Source organism: Littorina saxatilis, linkage group LG9, assembly GCF_037325665.1.
Source record: "Littorina saxatilis isolate snail1 linkage group LG9, US_GU_Lsax_2.0, whole genome shotgun sequence".
NCBI classification, from domain to species: Eukaryota; Metazoa; Mollusca; class Gastropoda; order Littorinimorpha; family Littorinidae; genus Littorina; species Littorina saxatilis.
Genome location: NC_090253.1, coordinates 18,786,132 through 18,805,123, shown reverse-complemented (window position 1 = coordinate 18,805,123; position 18,992 = coordinate 18,786,132). Strand labels below are relative to the sequence as shown.

Genomic DNA, 18,992 nt, shown 5'->3' with positions numbered 1-18,992 from the left:
TACATTGACGTCACATTATGACGTAAGAGGGTTAGACGTCACGCGAAGGAAGTACTGACAGTCTCGGTCATTATTATTTTGAGCGCGCCGAGACTAGTTGGCAGTCGTGTCCTTGTAAGTAGGCTACATGCAGACAGACAGATCTAGATCTAGTGTCTCGCTTTCTTGCACAGTTTCACCTATGCTCTTTCTGTGTGTGTGTGTGTGTGTGTGTGTGTGTGTGTGTGTGTGTGTGTGTGTGTGTGTGTGTGTGTGTGTGTGTGTGTGTGCGTGTGTGTGTGTGTGTGATTGAGTTTGTGTTACTGTTTGTCGATTTCTTACGTGAGCCTTGATGGCTTCGCCTCTTGTTACAATATTTAAATGGGATAAATTTTTCTCTTAATCTGTTTAAGTATGGACAACACAAAACAAAATGGACTTCATCTTCTTGCTTTACTTTACAAAGGGGACACATCAACTGATCGGCATCATGCTGTTTATATCGGTTAGCATGCACATTTATTTCTGAAATACCGATTCGAAACCTAGTCATAATAAACTTTAGATGTCTATCCACATTCAACAAAAGGTAGGGTTTAATGTCATGTACAGTACAAAATGTCCGATAAACAGCAAATCTATCACTATTTTGAATATGATAATCCCACTCTTGCCATCTGCAATCGACCAACCTTTCCCTAAAAACACGCAAAAACTATTTTTCATTAACAACGCCCTGATTCAACCACACAAAACCAAAACCGTACTCATACAATTTACAACGGACACTTGAGGCCCAGTTCTTTTTACCACTCTCATCCATTTTATACAACATATCATATGATTTACGAGGAAGTCTGTGCGCCTCCATCTTTAACAATTTCATCCAATAGCTAAAGCATCTTAAAATAGAATTCAAATATATCGGATATCTGTTTGTCTCGCCATATACCAGGTCATTAGGTGTTCGCATACGAACTCCTAAGAACTTCTTCAATGCAAATAAATGGACTTTTTCACACTGCAGAGCAGCTTTATCCAATCCCCATATCTCAGCACCATACTGTACTATTGGTTGTACTTGGGAATCAAACAACTTCAAAAAAACATTCAAACTATTATTATTAAGCACAGATAATCTTTGTATAATACACATCAGAGCATTTTTGGCCCGGCTTGAGAGATCGCTACAGGCAGCAGTGAAACTGAGTCGAGTTGAAAACAATATTCCTAAATACTTATACACGTTTACAACAGGTAAAATATCAACCCCATATGTCCATCTTTCCCTTGCACTCAAATATCCACCTTTTCTAAACACAATAATGTTACTTTTACTCATGTTTACCTTTAAATGAAGAGAGGACACTGCCCTGCGTAAATTATTTAACTGAGTCTGTAGACCCACAACAGTCTCTGATAACAACAATAAATCATCAGCAAGCAAAAGAATAAACAATTCCAAATAATCATCAGTAAATGTGGCACCATGTCTTCCATTCTCAATTATCTCAAGTGCTAACTCATGAGAGAGAGAGAGAGAGAGAGAGAGAGAGAGAGAGAGAGAGAGAGAGAGAGAGAGAGAGAGAGAGAGAGAGAGAGAGAGAGAGAGAGAGAGAGAGAGAGGTGGGGTCGTGAGAGAGAAAATAGAGAGAGAGAGAGATAGAGAGAGAAAGAGAGACAGAGACCGAGACAGAGAGTGACAGAGAGGTACAGAAACAGACAGACAGATATACACAAAGACACAGAGAGTCTGCGTCAGTGTGTGTGTCGGTTCGTTTTGCCTTATGCAGATGTGTGTTTTTTGGCGCTCTCAAAGGGTCGCACAATTTTTAGACTCTCTCTTTCTCTGTCCCTCAACACACACACACACACACACACACACACACACACACACACACACACACGCGCACACACACACACACACACACAGACACACACACACACACACACACACACACACACACACACACACACACACACACACATGTCTACGGTTGGCGGGGGGCCGGACGGACGCCCAACACTGCTCATTACTAAGACTCTCCTGATTACTCAGGTGAGTCAAAACACCCTTTCCAACAGTCCGTATATTACCGTCCCCTTATTGTAGACACTCGCGGTGTAAATGACATCTCCGCAAGGTATCAGCCTCTTGCACCCGAAGGAGGAATAGTAAGGAGGATGGGTGTCACTATCGGTTAGATTCAAGATCATATATCCCGCACCGGCCCTTCCTTCTGAATCCTGTCACAGAGACAGACAGACCATGTCTTATTCAGCAGCGTGTCGACAATTTTTTTTTTCTTCAGATGTTTTCTTCGGCCAATTTTACAACTTGTCATGCAATGCACAGAAGTCAGAAAATAATAGAGTGGATATGACGGATAAAAACATATTCAATACAATAATACAATCAATAATAATAAGTGCTGTTCTACGAGGGTAAAATATGAAGCCCACTTCAGCCTAAATTGTACATAATTCAATTCTGTACAGTGGATATGTTTATTAATCTTGTATGTGTAGGCCAGTTCCTTTAAAAAAAAAGTGTTCAATGTTGGCGTGTCGATCATTTAAAGAACACTGGCGAGTGGCTGCAGTTTGATGGGGAGACGATGGTACCATGGTGGATTCTACTTTTGTAAAAGATTTCCAAGAATTAACACAGAAAGATAGAAAGAACGTGTGTGTTTTTATTTTTTTATTTTTTTTATTTTTTTTAAAGTGGAACAACATTGCTCAAACGGGACATCAAATGTAGATTGCTCACAATTTGAGTCCAACTTGCGCGACAAATAGTACCAAATCAAATGCTAGACAAGATGCCAGCTGGGAAAGACTATTTGGCAGGTTTCACGGTAATCAGACTCTTTGATGTGTGTAAACTTTGCCTTGAAATTACTTGCTTACTGTGTTGATTTTCATCATTTTTTCTGCTTGGCATGAGTAAGTATGGTATTTGCAATACAAAAAAATAAATAAAAGCTAAAATGTTTGTGTTTGAGCAATTATTTGAGCGAGTTTTTCGAAGCGAACGTGTGAATCCTGACAGACACCATTTCCTTCTGTCACATGACCCCATCTCAAAGTGTGATTCAAGCAGACACGAAATATCACACAAAACATATGATAATGGGGTTATTAATTCAATTAATACACAAGGTTAGTCTCTGACTAGATAAAATAGGGAAAAAATATCAAATGGGAGCATAAAACCGTTTCTGGAAAAATTTTCAATCGCCACCGAAAGTGTCTGTCAGTAAAAAAAACACGTGCTTTGTTTGCAAAGCAAAGCCTAATTTTACACATCGCGTGCTTTTGTCTGTTATTCTTGCTTGTGAACATCATTTTATTGATGTTCTTCACTGGAAAGCAGGTGTATCATCAACAGTATCACAAAATCGCAAAGAATGAACATTTTTGTTGTGATCCGACCGGTGTCTGTAGACGGAATCACACGTTCGGCAAACTTCGTTTTTAACGGAAATAACCGAGCCTTTCATCGGAAACGACGTTTCAACCGCTTCATATCGTCTGCAGGAAGAAAAAGAGGAATGCGATACCCAGTAAGTAAAACATTTAATCGTTTTTAGTGCCTTTTGATCAAGTTTTGTTGCGTCTGTCAGCAACGTTCGGCAACCCAACGTTCGGCACAGCGACGCGCGCATACGGATTTGCAGCATTTGCATTCGGAAAGTGAGGGATTTGTGAGTTCGTTTGCATAATTTCAATCGCTAGTAGGTTTTCCCTTCGTCTCCCATTGTTGTGTTTGCATGTTATTGGCATTTCATTGTGTAAATTGAAAGTTTGTGAGTAACAGTAGTACAATCTGTCGAACGTTGGCGACGCTGACAGACGCAAATATCGAACGTTGCCTTCAATGACAGAAGGGCTTGGCGATCATACTTTCGATTCGTAGGAACACAATATGGAGACAGCAATGTGCGCTCGTTACCACAACGGTCATGAACCGGTGTAACACGAAATTTTTACTCCACGAAAAATTGACTCCGGAGTAAACTTCCAGTAAAAATCTTGTACGAAAAAAGAACTCCACAAGGAACTAAATTTTTACTCCCCAAATATTTACTCCCAGTAAACATCTCGTACGAGAAACTTAGGGTCTACTCCTTCGTTTATAATTCGCGCAATATCCCATTTACGTGCAATCCCGTTTTGCCGCCGTCCCATTTTGGCGACATTTCACAAGCCAAGCGTCATCTTACTATCGCATCCCATTTTGGCGCAATCCCGTTTCGCCGCTATCCCATTTTTTTATTTTTTATTTTTTATTTTTACATTTAGTCAAGTTTTGACTAAAATAATGTTTTAACGTAGAGGGGGAATCGAGACGAGGGTCGTGGTGTATGTGTGTGTGTCTGTCTGTGCGTGTGTATGTGTGTGTGTGTGTGTAGAGCGATTCAGACCAAACTACTGGACCGATCTTTATGACATTTGACATGAGAGTTCCTGGGAATGATATCCCCGGATATTTTTTTTATTTTTTTCGATAAATACCTTTGATGACGTCATATCCGGCTTTTCGTGAAAGTTGAGGCGGCAGTGTCACACCCTCATTTTTCAATCAAATTGATTGAAATTTTGGCCAAGCAATCTCTGACGAAGGTCGGACTTCGGTATTGCATTTCAATTTGGTGGCTTAAAAATTAATTGATAACTTTGGTCATTGAAAACCTGAAAATTGTAAAAAAAAAAAAAATTGTTTTTAAAACGATACAAATTTACATTCATCTTATTCTTCATCATTTTCTGATTCCAAAAACATATAAATATGTTATATTCGGATTAAAAACAAGCTCTGAAAATTAAAAATATAAAAATTATTATTAAAACAAAATTTCCGAAATCGATTTAAAAACAATTTCATCTTATTCCTTGTGGGTTCCTGATTCCAAAAACATATAGATGTGATATGTTTGGATTAAAAACACGCTCAGAAAGTTAAAAAGAATAGAGATAGAAAAGCGTGCTATCGATCCTTCTCAGCGCAACTACTACCCCGCTCTTCTTGTCAATGTCACTGCCTTTGCATCGAGCGGTGAACTGACGATGCTACGAGTATACGCTGTTGCTGTAAAAATGCAGTGAGTTCAGTTTCATTCTGTTAGTTCGACAGCTTGACTAAATGTTGTACATGAACAAAGTATGCAAACCAGATGATCCAGCGACGTCCTTCCCAATTTATGTCCAATGGACGTCTACCCACAACACGCCACTGGATGCCGCGTGGTCAGCCAACCATGTGGTGCCAGTCGTGAAAACCAGGTTCTTTGTCCCACAAAGAGACATTCAAGTTGGGGACTTTGTGACCGCTGACTTTGTCAGCATGGATGGAAAGGTGGAGAGATACAGGGCGGTGATCATCCCCAAGTCAACCCATTTCCCCGATGGGCCAGATCGAGAGGAGATCTGTGTGAAGTGTTTGCGCGCAAAAGACAATGAGAGATACTATGTCTTTCCTAATGTTGATGACATTTCATGCTTGCCAATGGCTCAGATAAAAAAAATCCCACCAACCAACCATGAACAACAGGGGGGATTACTTTTTTTGACATGTGATCAAGTCTCATTTGAGCGTTCACAGTGTTACCTGAGAATAGCACACCCCCTTGAATTGGGAACAAAGAAAAAGCGTTGTATATATGCATTTTTGAATGCTTTTCTAAAGTCATAAGTTCATTATTTGTGATTTTTTTTTTTTTATGGATTGTTTTGCTGAATACATGCAGTTAAGAAATTGACCCCGTTTTCAAATTTAGGGGGTAGGGTTGCCCTATAGCCCACGTATGTCTGTGTGACTGTGTCAAATATCAATCTACTCTGCGTACAAAATGTATATATGTTTGTTTTTCGATTTTAGAATGATTTCTTAAGCTGGCTATAACTTCTGAGGTCTACAGGAAACGATAAAGATAAAAAATGTACAAAATATAAGTAGCGTCCTTTATCTTACCATTGTTCTGATCAATGCTGTCCCTTTATTTGCAAGTTAACCATTTTTCTTAATGTGTTCAAGGAGTATGTTAAAAATTATTATCAATGGTTGCTTTAAACTGCACCTTTGGGCAGTTATTATGCACTAAAGTTGTAAAAGCATGTTTTGGGGGTTTTAGGATATAGCGTCTTGGAACGCCAATCATCTTGGAAATACGAATGTTCATATAATTTTTTTTACTGTTTTGGATAGATAAAAAGTTGAACTCTTGGTGCAAACTGTTTTTTGGTCCCTGTTTGACTATTTATTATTTTGGAATATTGTGTGTGAGGGGGAAACTGCAATCCTCAATATCATGAAACGTGCCTTCATCGTTGTCCACAGCCAAGATGTTGATCGTATCAACGCTTTTTTGCGTGTAAAAATAAACCTGACAGTCAATCATACAATATCACTGTGTCATAATGTATGTGTGTGGTATGGAAAATGCTGGCGGACTAGCGACTTTCTTGCGGCTACTGGCCCGGCTGGGAGGTAAATTTCTGAGATTTGGCCATCCCTGAAATGTATGACAAAGCCGGAACACAACAGCCTCGCAAGAGCCCACTTCAGTTACAGTAATAGAATTGTCGGTAACACAACCACCACAACACCAAAGAAGTAAAAGGAAGGAAAGGTTTGATGCAATCCGTAAAACCAAAACAAAGAGAAGTGTCACTAACACACATAGACACAATATGACGCCTAACTCACCGTAGCTTTCAGCCTGAATAATAGCGACGTCTTCCTTTGTTTCAATTGTTCGTCGAAGTCAAACTCTTTCATGAGTACAATCGTCCTGTTCTTTAGGCCAATGAAATCAGTCGACGTTTCCTGACAGAGAATACACAGCTTATTGTGGAGTACCACGTGACATTGTTTTACATGCATAACACTCTGCATTTTACAGAATAAAACCCATGTTTAAACCACGAGAAATGTCAAAAATTGCAAGTTATCAAACTTTCCGGAGACTGATTGTTCGTAAATGCAATAATCGGTTCTCAAACTTAATGGTCAAGGAGTTGCATTTCTTGAAGGATCACACACAATAAATGAGAAGGTGCTCGGTTGTTTGGTGGACAAATAGATCGAGAGATAGACATACAGACATATACATAGAGTAGTTGGTTGATTGACTGATCGATGAATTAATTTGTAGTTGAAAAAAAGTTGTACTATCTGAGGAGCTATTTTTGGAGAGTTTGTGTTGTTGGCGAATTGGACCTTAAAAAGTTTAAGGCACATTTATCGTGCTGAAATGTAGGCACACCTGCAATATTTAGCTCGAAAGTGGTCCAAAACTATGCTAATTCATTAAATGAATGTTATTCGGGGAACGATTGTTTTACACACTGATCTGTGTCAAGACTCTATTATCTATTATCTGCTTACAAAAAAAGACAGCTGAACGTATGTCGGCTGTGCGGGATTCACAAAACATACTTACAAGAGAGAAATTTTTAATGTGACCGCCGAATCCATAATCATTGTCCGTGACGAATTTATCCAGAAGGATTATCGTTGTGTCGCGCCTTGTAGTCTGCCATCCGAAACGAAAAAGAGAAGATGCTCAGCTGTCGCACAGTGGTTACGATACTGCTACGAGAACAGAAAACGGTGATCCGTTTTCTTTTTGAACAATTACATGAAAGAGGTTTGTTATGCTGAGTGCTTGGTTTAGTGTGTGTGTGTGTGTGTGTGTGTGTGTGTGTGTGTGTGTGTGTGTGTGTTTGTGCTGGTGTGTGCGTGTGTTTGCGTGCGTGCGTGCGTGTGTGCGTGTGTATGTGTGTGTGTATGTGTGTTTGTGCCGGTGAGTGTGCGTGTGATTGCGTGCGTGCGTGAGAGCGTGTGTGTGTGTGTGTTTGTGTGTGTCTGTGTGTGCGCTCGCGTGTGCGTGTGTGTGTGTGTGTGTGTGTGTGTGTGTTACGGTGCGTTTGTGTATACGTATGGGTATATGAGCGTCTGTTCGCATGTCTGCGTTTGTGTTCCTGCATACGTTGTTGTGCGTGAGTGCGCCTGCATATATCTGCATCCTTTTTCAATCACACATATATCATGCTATTATCTGCAAAAATCACTGGCAACCCTTTGCAAATAATATCATAGCTCACCTCTGGTACTTTGATGTCTCGAAGCAAAGGGTCAAAGTTAGGGCTGTACTCGTTCGTTGAGGTAATGAGCAGCCCTGTTATAGACTGTGAACAATCAAATTGGAATTGCACGTTAAACACATCGCTGATGTATCGTCTAGTACGCTTGCACGCACAGACACACTTACACACACACACACACACACACACACACACACACGCACCCACACACACCCACACAACACACTCAAACACACACACAACACACTCAAACACACACACAACACACACACACACACACACACACACACACACACACACACACTTACACACACAACGGCGTACACAAATTAAGAAGTAAAACAAGGTGCCGTGCCCAAGCAGTAAAACAAATATTGTTAAGTAATGAGAATCATCCAATGTTTCAATCGATTTTTTGGCTCACGTAATAGTCAGTCGGCTAAGGACCGTTTTGGTTACTTTTTGGCGTCACGTTAGCAAACACTTTTTTCTGATAGATTTTAACACCACAACACTAAATCGAAAGTTTTGGGGCAATATTCCAAACCACCGGTGAGAAAAACGTTGGTTTGTGTGTATGTTTTCCTTCTTTGGCGTTACTATTCTTGTTTTGAGGGTTGGGTTCATAAAACGGACATAAAACTTAAACCGCTTGACAGAAATTATATAACTGTAAATCATTCGAAAGGGAAGGCATTCATGTACACGTTTGTGCCACTTAAAATGACGTCATTATCTGTTTGTTTTTGTGAAATTGACAAGAAGAGCGGGGTAGTAGTTGCGCTGAGAAGGATAGCACGCTTTTCTGTACCTCTCTTCGTTTTAACTTTCTGAGCGTGTTTTTAATCCAAACATATCATATCTATATGTTTTTGGAATCAGGAACCGACAAGGAATAAGATGAAAGTGTTTTTAAATTGATTTCGAAAATTTAATTTTGATAATAATTTTTATATATTTAATTTTCAAAGCTTGTTTTTAATCCAAATATAACATATTTATATGTTTTTGGAATCAGAAAATGATGGACAATACGATGAACGTAAATTTGGATCGTTTTATAAACAAAAATATTTTTTTTTACAATTTTCAGATTTTTAATGACCAAAGTCATCAATTAATTTTTAAGCCACCAAACTGAAATACAATACCGAAGTCTGGGCTTTGTCAAAAATTTACTTGACCAAAATTTCAACCAATTTGGTTGAAAAATGAGAGCGTGACAGTGCCGCCTCAACTTTCACGAAAAGCCGGATATGACGTCATCAAATACATTTATCAAAAAACTGGAAAAAACGTCTGGGGATATCATACCCAGGAACTCTCATGTCAAATTTCATAAAGATCGGTCCAGTAGTTTAGTCTAAATCGCTCTACACACACACACACACACACAGACACACACACGCACATACACCACGACCCTCGTCTCGATTCCCCGCTCTACGTTAAAACATTTAGTCAAAACTTGACTAAATGTAAAAAGGAGGAATAATTGCAATCACACACACACACACACACACACACACACTCACGCACTCATACACACACACACACACACGCGCGCGCGCGCACGCACGCACGCATGTACGCACGCACGCACACACACACACACACACACACACACACACACACACACATACACACACACACACACACACACACACACACACACACACGTACACACACACACACACACACAGAAAGACATACACAAACATACCGACAAAATGACAGACATACACACAGTGAGACAAACCGACACAGAAACCCCCACACATGCACGCACGCACTTATGTACGCAAACAAAGACGCAGAGATGCTTATAGAGAAACACTTACGCAACCAAAAAAACACGCACACAAACACACAGACAGACAAACTTCATTCTTGGTAGAGAAATGCATTTCTTTCTGTATTGCTTTCTCTTTAAGTGCACCTACCTCGCAGAGAGAGAGAGAGAGAGAGAGAGAGAGAGAGAGAGAGAGAGAGAGAGAGAGAGAGAGAGAGAGAGAGAGAGAGAGAGAGAGAGAGAGAGAGTGAGTGAGAGAGACACACAGACAGACAGACAAAGACACAGAGAGAAAGAGATAGACAGACAGAGGGAGAGACAAACAGACGAACACACAGACAGACATAGACAAACACACAAACAAAGACACACAGACAGACTTCACTATTGTATGTGCAAGTAATTTTGTTAAACCACACGTTACGTTCACCACTGAACGTGAAACCATGTAAAACGTTACTATCTCAGATAACGGCACTGACGCTACCGGAAATAGAATTTATCAGTGAAATTCTACCATCAATTTAGTAATCGATGCGATGTAAATTATCCTAAAACTGTGATCACGACATCGTTTAGCATTTAGGATCAAATGGTGCCAATGTGTACACAATGCACTAATCACAGACAACAGTTATACACTTTACGTACATGTAACTCTCCAACTGACATTGTCTGCCACTTGAAACAAATGACTTTCGAAGGAAAATTAACTCCAATATATAAATATTATGTATGATTTTTAATAATTACTTGCACTTTTTGAAAATAAAGCTTTTTCTACGATAAGGTGTTTACCCCCTAAATGTATAAGTCATCCGGTAGAAAAACCGGAAGTATCGTGTACTAAGCATATGTATATGTTTAAAAAGTTAATTGTGTTAATGTAGAACATCTTGCCTATGTATATGTTTAGGTTTTGAATACTTTAGGGGAAAACCATAGCCATTATTCATTCATCTTCAACTAACACCCCTAATCTCAGGGCACATTTTGTTAGTGGGGGTAGGGTTTCAATCAGTCAAAAATCACTTTCATTCAATATTTTCTGCCATTTCAAATACATACACGTAATTGCACAATTTCTTGAATTTTAAGATGCTTTAACTGACTATACCAAGAAAACCTGCACTTTTTGTAGAATTAGTTTTTTGTCCATGATTTATGTTTAAAAATGTCAATTTTTACGACAAAAATGCTAACGGTTGCCTCACCAGAGGACACGTACCAACGACGTGAATCGTGTCTGCCAATTAAAATGCATATATTTTGAAATAAGGGGAATCATAACATATTTCACTGTAAAGTGTCTCACTCTAATACCTTCTGGGTTCATTGTGTATTTGGTTAAGTGAATTGCAGATAAGTTTTTTTTTAAAATGAGAGCTATACATATATTTTATTAAAACTGAAACTGGTGGAGTGAAAAACAGACCTGTTTTGAAGAAGTCGTACTAAAATCATTTATGGGCTTGAACTTCACAGTTTGCGTGTTATCTTTTAAAGAAAACCCGTTTTCATCACTAACAATGACCTAATTTACACATACATATCGGTCGGTCATAGTCGCGTTTTTTTTAGAGAGGTAGTGTACAAAATGTCGTTTTGTACGTTTAAATTACATGTCCATTATTTTAGTCATATATCAATCAATAAATAAATGCGCATACTTTTATTAAACGTTACTTTCACTTTAAGATCGCTTCTAACATTTAGTATAATTTCTGACAAATGCACGCTATGTAATAAATTGATAATATTATGGACGCCATGTGGTAAAACCGGAAGTTGAATTATTTTGCGATAGCAAAATCCTTTTACAATGATCACTTTCCTTTTATATTAAGCTGATCTTTAACGTTATGGGTAAAAATCTAACAGATTGAACCAAATTATCCTTTTTCAAGCCTGTGTATGTGTAAACTCTTTTTTGCTTCGACCCGGTTCGGTTTTCGGAGTTGATTCAAAATTATCCATTATTTATCTTATGTGACTGTTGTTTTCCTCGGTAAATTAACAATTGTTGATGTAAAATAATTCTAGCTGTGAGAATAAACAATTTTCAAGATGTTTTTGATTGCGGTTTCAACCAGGCGTTCAGTTAGCTATACATATCGATTGAGAAAATGGCATTTCCTGTTTTGTCGTCCGCATGTTATACAGATGTTGTTAAAAATAAAACTGTGTATACGAATTAGGCATTTTACTTGCTGTCTGATGGCAAAAATCTTTAGCTTTCGTTTAAGGTATAATTTGCTTATATCCGTATGCAGTCAAGCGGTACATGACGGTTTTTTGTAACCTACCCCCTGCGTCATGGCTGCATTTTTGCAGAATATGGGTCATGTTACAAAAACGCTTCTCATTCTTAGGTGGTTGGGTTTAGCCATTTGTTGTTTACCGAACTGTGGCTGCAAATAAAACGAACTTTCCAAAAAACATAATATCTAATGTGACCACCAAAAGTAACCTTTCCACTATAGCCAGCCAGGTGACTATGTAGCCTATGCGATCGTAACTTTGTCTGTCTGTGCGTGCGTGCGTGCGTGCGTGCGTCCGTGTGTGTGTGATAGAAACTTTAACATTTCCGAGTCTATGGATAAAGCTCGCATAAGAAGATTACGTCTCGGTCAAAAGTGTTTCACGTGTGTGATAGAAACTATTTGAAGACGTCACATTATGACGTAAGAGGGTTAGACGTCACGCAAAGGAATTACTGAAAGTCTCGGTCATTGTTATTGTGAGCGGGCCGAGACTAATTGGCAGATCCAGGGTCTCGCTTTCTTGCACAGTTTCACCTATGCTTACTGTGTGTGAATAGAATAGAATAGAATAGAATAGAATAGAATAGAATAATCTTTATTGCCATGAAACACACAGTTTATAAGGCACGTAATTAATTAACAAAGAAACTGTAGTAAAAGCAAACATCACCGTTTTTTGAAACATTCGTAAACAAACTGTGCTAGCTGGGTTTGTAGTTTGGGTATTTGTAATATTTGGCTGGGAAGAGTGTATTGGCCTGAATAGGCTATGCTTGATATGAATTTTTCTCTAATGGAAGTATATTTGGTGCATTTATTTATTTATTTATTTGTGTGTGTGTGTGTGTGTGTGTGTGTGTGTGTGTGTGTGTGTGTGTGTGTGTGTATGTGTGACGGAGTGATTGAGTTTGTGTTACTGTTTGTCGATTTCTTACGTGAGCCTTGAAGGCTTCGCCTCTTGTTTAAGTATGAATTTGAACTACTTTTAATTTAAGAGAAATATGTTGGCAAAGAAAATCAGGACTAAAACATTTTCTGCATTACATTCTCTTTAAAATGCCCCCCTATCCACCCCACCTCCCTCCCGAGTTTTGTTACATTCCTTGATTTTTTTAATTTTTTTAAAATTAAATATTTTGGGGGGTATATTTTAATAAATTAAATATTTTGGGGGTAGTTATTTTAATAAATATTTTTTTATTTAATGTTTATTTTTTTTAATTTTTTTTTTAATGTTGGTTGATACATCAGGACCAGGACGGTAAAAGACTCACCGATCTGCTGCTATGAGCATTCACATCAATGCAGACGAAGTGCACAGCACTGCTCAGGACTTCTTCCGGCTTGTCGTCCGGGTTCGCCTGACAATCAGAAAACACACCATTCACGTTTCTTTGAAGCCGCTACAGTCCTTCCCCGTGAAAACAATTCCACTCACCATCTCAGATCAAGCCATGCTTTTACATGGGATGAGACCATCCCTCCATTTGGACAAATACCCCAAATCAACATCCCGACTACTGTCTGTGCAGAGTGGGGACCTTGTTTATAAATTAATAATGATAATAAGGGTATTTATGTGACAGGGGAGGCTACCGCTCCTTTAACAGCACCCGAGTTGTTGGCCTTTAAGTCAACACCGGTGGATTGTGGAATTCTGTTTGTGATGGGGTCTGGTGGTTTCCGATTGTCTGTATGTTCATGGAAACCTTCGGGTTTGCATAACAGTTTTTATAGGGCTAAGAAATTAGCCCTAACATTTTCAATCCTGTTTGATTGCACTTCGCCTCCCGAGGTGATCGTAGTGTTACGGCACTCGGTTACATCATATGGCGCAAATCCTAAAATAGTTCTAAGCACCTTACAATCAATCTTTCGTCTTAATTACAGTAACAAAACACATTTTAAAAAAGGAAGAAAAAAGAGACAGGAAAATTGATGACATTGATTTGTTAACACATGTAAAAGCAAGTTCCAATCTGAGATAATGAACAGAAGCGTGTTCAGGGCAAGAGCTGTGCTTTCAAAACTTCTCGCCAAGAGGGCACCCTTTTAAGGCTGTCCTTTATTGAGCCTCAAGTTAACTTCGTGAAGACTTTGTGATGTCTTTTTACCCCAACATTCAGCGTCAAAGCTTTCTGAAGTAGACTTAGCCAAACAATAGGGGAAGGATGACCGCATTAGTCTTTCGGATGAGACGAAAAACCGAGGTCCCTTCGTGTACACTACATTGGGGTGTGCACGTTAAAGATCCCACGATTGACAAAAGGGTCTTTCCTGGCAAAATTGTATAGGCATAGATAAAAATGTCCACCAAAATACCCGTGTGACTTGGGATAATAGGCCGTGAAAAGTAGGATATGCGCCGAAATGGCTGCGATCTGCTGGCCGATGTGAATGCGTGATGTATTGTGTAAAAAAAATTCCATCTCACACGGCATAAATAAATCCCTGCGCCTTGAATATGTGCGCGATATAAATTGCATAAAATAAAAAATAAAAAAAAATAAAAAACCCTGCGCTTAGAACTGTACCCACGGAATACGCGCGATATAAGCCTCATATTGATTGATTGATACTCTTGAGTCTTTACAGGGCTCCCCAAACTGTGCGTCCCTGCGTCCTATACACACTAAAAGCCGAAAACAGGTACTCAGGTACAGGTACTCGAAATTCATGGAGAGGGTCCCAGGACGCACTAAACCTAAAAAGAGCGGGTCTTGGGTCGCAGTAAATTTCCATTAGGCCCAAAAAAAAGGTCTGTTTACAGTAACATAGGCCAAAAAAATAGGGTCGGTAGGTCGGGATTTTTTTTTTTTTCCCAAAAAACCATATTTTTACGTTATTGTTGGTTTTTTTTGTGTGTTTTTTTTCCCCAAATGCCCAAAAAAAGTCTAGGGTCGCGCGAAAAAAATAGGGTCGGTCGGGTTACCGTAAACAGACCTATTTTTTGGGGGGGGCCTTATAATGCGTACTGTAGATACTCTATTCAAACTGTAGTCATCAGCTAAGTCTATAGTGCAAGTACTAAAGCTAATTTCATGTGGGAACGACACCAGAAAGGAGGCTGAAGCCTATGCAGATGTATCTGCGTCCGGCAAAGGTTGGAATGTCCTTCTGGAATGTTCCAATGAAAAAAGACACTTGGTATGAACCTATGCGTGATCACAATGTGTCATAAGTAGGCTTACACTGGGCCCCTGGGGTGAAGTGCACGACGAAATCTCATTCGATAACCAACCCAAAGAAACAAGCGTCGTGCTGCCCACTGGGAGGGAGCGGACCGACTTGGGGAGAACTCCCATTGGGTAGCTCCCACTTTGAGCGTCGTGCACCGCAGCCCCGGAGTCTTAGGCCCCTCTAAAACTTCGTTGAGAGGGGCGATCCATGGATCCTCTAAACATGAAGTGTTGGGGTCCCGGTGTAACACGAGAAATTTACTCCCACGAGATTTTTACTCCGGAGTAAACATTTCGTACAAAAAAGTGACTCCCTTTACGAAAAAAACACTCCCCCATTCCACGAGAAAATTACTCCCCAAGACAGGTGAGTTCCGAGTAAACATTTCGTATAAAAATGTTACTCCCCTGACGAATAAATAACGAATAAATTACTTCACCCCAACACGAGCAATTTAACTTCCCATGCCAGGTGTACGAAATTTTTACTCCCTTGTCCCCTGTTAGTCTTGGTGGTGGAAGGGGTGGAAGGAGGGTAGCGCGACATTCGTTTGCGCGAGATCACTTATTGGCATTATTCCTTCGCCCGCATCCCATTTTCGCGTACGAGATTTTTACTGGAAGTAAAAACAAGAAGGGCAAAGCCCATACGACTCACATGCTTGACCTTGACCTTTACATGACCTTGACCTTCAGGGTCAAGGTCAAATAACTAAACCTAGCAATGACATCATACACTAAGAACTGCTTTACACATTTTTCCTACCAAAATACATGTGACCTTGACCCAAGGTCAAGGTCATCCAAGGTCATGCAACACAAAGCTGTTAATTCAAGACATAGGAAGTACAATGGTGCTTATTGGCTCTTTCTACCATGAGATATGGTCACTTTTAGTGGTTCACTACCTTATTTTGGTCACATTTCATAAGGGTCAAAGTGACCTTGACCTTGATCATATGTGACCAAATGTGTCTCATGATGAAAGCATAACATGTGCCCCACATAATTTTTAAGTTTGAAACAGTTATCTTCCATAGTTCAGGGTCAAGGTCACTTCAAAATATGTATACAATCCAACATTAAAGGACCCTTGCGACCTTGACCTTGAAGCAAGGTCAACCAAACTGGTGTCCAAAGATAGGGCTTACATTGCCCTGTATAGCATACATAGCTAAGGTTGCCATTCTCGATAACTTCAGAAAAAAATGCGAAAATGTGAAAAATGGTCAACGCATCCTCGTCCACGACCCCCAAAGCAAGGTAAAGGTTATCATGAAATAGTAAATGAACACACCAAAGGTCCGATGGCTTCAGCGTCGATGGCGTTGGTCAGTTTCAAGATGCAGGAGGAATTGCTTCGACATTTGCAAGGGTTGCCGTTACGAGCCGGAACGAAGGTCAGGGCACTCTCAAAGTACTCTTTGAGTTTCTGCGAGTGGTTCTTGACCACGACCACGAAACTCCACTCCAGCGTGATACTGGCATCATTCCATTTGAGCTCTATAAGCTCTGTCCCTGTGAAAGATTAAACAAGTCGCGTCAAGCGATATTAATACATTTTGATATGTATCGAACTTGGTCGATAAAGATGAAACCGAAGACGATAATTATGCCCCCCTCGGACCAACAAAAAAGCTGGTCTGTCGACAAGCCACCAAACATCTTATAATATTCTTCACTCATTTTTGTCTGGAAGAACTGGCCATGAGATTTCAAGTTACTCGAATTAGCCGTATACGAATTTCAAGGGTTAAAGCAATTACATCGTCACAACATTTCACTCCAAAGAGGTAAGCTTTTTAAAGCAATTGTCTGAAACTCAAGCATCGCTGTTTTAGACGGAGAAAGTAATGATAAAGTTGTGACAAATTTCACGAAAATACATGTGGCAGAAGTAGGTTTAATCTTCGCCTAAAAGGAGTTGCACACGAGAAATGAAAAAAACACGCTTTCCATACATTAATTTAATATTTACGTGAAGCGTTGTTTTATCAGATTCAGATATATAAGATAGCAAACGTTTTTGTTGATTGAACGATTTATTTTTTGTTCGAAAATTGAATGGCTATGTAAACTTGTATCTGAATAAAATGCTGTTGAAACTAATATTTGCGTTTTACGCTATGTACAATAACATGCATTTACCAGCAGGCGTTCTTTCAGGAACAGTGACTGATCTTACTGGTGATACAAGACCGCAGCCGTCATCTGAAAAAAAGAAAGAAATTTACAATAGATCAAACGTCGGATGATGGTGACGACGACGACGATGGTAATGAGGATGACGACGACGACGACGATGATGATAGTAATGAGGATGACAACTATGACGACGAAGATGACGACGATGATGACGACGATGATGACGACGATGATGACAACGATGATGAAGACAATGTGCTTTGCAACTCACTGCAAAGACAGTCCTTTTTTTCAGACAGACAATTCTGTCTTTATGAAATTTAACATCCATAAAACGACTCTTTGATCAGATTATCAGAAAACAAAAACAAAACAAAAACTGAGAATTAAAAAAAAACACGTTAGGCAACCACCAGAAACTGTGAAGCGCAGGTTTATAATGCAAAACAGCATCACACGTAGGAAAGACGTCCGTTCGTGGCAGGGACGTGCGAGTGAAGTCATGTTGCTTTCAGATTTGCCCTGGAACAAAATACAAGGCTTGATTGAAATGTGAATTGTTATCGGGAAAAAATGAGTGTTGCCACTAGCACTCTTACTTTCTCTGAAAAAAAAGTCTTGCAACTCTTCCTTTCTCTCTCTCTCTCTCTCTCTCTCTCTCCAAATTCACTTTTTAATTCTATGACACACGGATGACAGGGTGAGCACATACACGGACACAAACACAGACATACACACTCACACACTCAGACACACACACACTTCTCTCCCTATCGAAACGATGTAGGCCTATGTGTGCGCGAGCTCATATGAAAATTGACACACGCACACACATACACACGTGCATGCTTTTCTCTCCATCGAATTGATGTCATTCTGAAAGAAGCTGTTTTAAGTAATTTTACATTTTTCCTCCGTGCGTGCGTGTGTGTGTGCGTGTGTGTGTGTGTGTGTTTGAATGTGAGTTCGTGTGTGAGTTTGTGTGTGAGAGATAGTGAGATAGACAGTTCGTACGTGTGCGTGTGTGTGTGTGTTTGGGAGAGTAAAATGGAGAGGTCACTAATGTGTATTCGTGTGTGTGAGTGTATGTGTGTGGGGGGGGGAGGGGGACTGTGTGTGTGTGTGTTTAGGTGTGTGTGTGTGTGTGTGTTTGTGTGTGTGTGTTAATAACTTACCAGTTGAAGAGCTTCAATATTCTTTTGCAACGAAACAGTTCACCTTCGAGAAGAAAAAAAAGTCAAACAAAGAATTGCTTGAGAATGGATTTCGCCAAAGTGTGTTCCATGGAATCATTAGGATTGCGTCATTTGGTTTTAGCGTCACTGATGTCAGGAGAAGTCAGTCTTGGTAACCTTGACCCACACTCGTGTAGTCATCACTGTTGCCGTTGGTAGCAGGATAATAATTCATTGCCCTGCAACTGCCCACCGGACAATTGCCCCTACCGAGGGAGGACAATTGCCCCCCGGACAACTGGCCCCCGATTTTTTTCTGAGCTATCAAATATGGACCACTTTTTGT

At 39.8% G+C, this 18,992-nt stretch overlaps 1 protein-coding gene and 1 long non-coding RNA gene across 2 annotated transcripts in view; one reads left to right on the top strand and one right to left on the bottom strand.

Annotated features, from left to right (window-relative positions):
- The window catches only part of LOC138975515 (uncharacterized), a 27,009-nt gene extending 8,126 nt beyond the window's left edge, over window positions 1-18,883 (bottom strand). Inside the window, exons 1-9 of the mRNA XM_070348216.1 lie at window positions 18,647-18,883; window positions 17,885-17,993; window positions 17,475-17,537; window positions 16,624-16,844; window positions 13,422-13,508; window positions 8,092-8,175; window positions 7,428-7,520; window positions 6,692-6,811; window positions 2,077-2,226 (exon numbers count right to left, since the gene is read on the bottom strand). Coding sequence (XP_070204317.1) covers window positions 2,077-2,226; window positions 6,692-6,811; window positions 7,428-7,520; window positions 8,092-8,175; window positions 13,422-13,508; window positions 16,624-16,844; window positions 17,475-17,537; window positions 17,885-17,975 — 909 coding nt within the window. The 5' untranslated portion in view covers window positions 17,976-17,993; window positions 18,647-18,883. The remainder of the gene's footprint in view (window positions 1-2,076; window positions 2,227-6,691; window positions 6,812-7,427; window positions 7,521-8,091; window positions 8,176-13,421; window positions 13,509-16,623; window positions 16,845-17,474; window positions 17,538-17,884; window positions 17,994-18,646) is intronic.
- LOC138975522 (uncharacterized) overlaps window positions 1-18,992 on the top strand; it is a 148,604-nt gene that overhangs the window by 29,316 nt on the left and 100,296 nt on the right. The gene's annotated exons all lie outside the window — the stretch shown is intronic.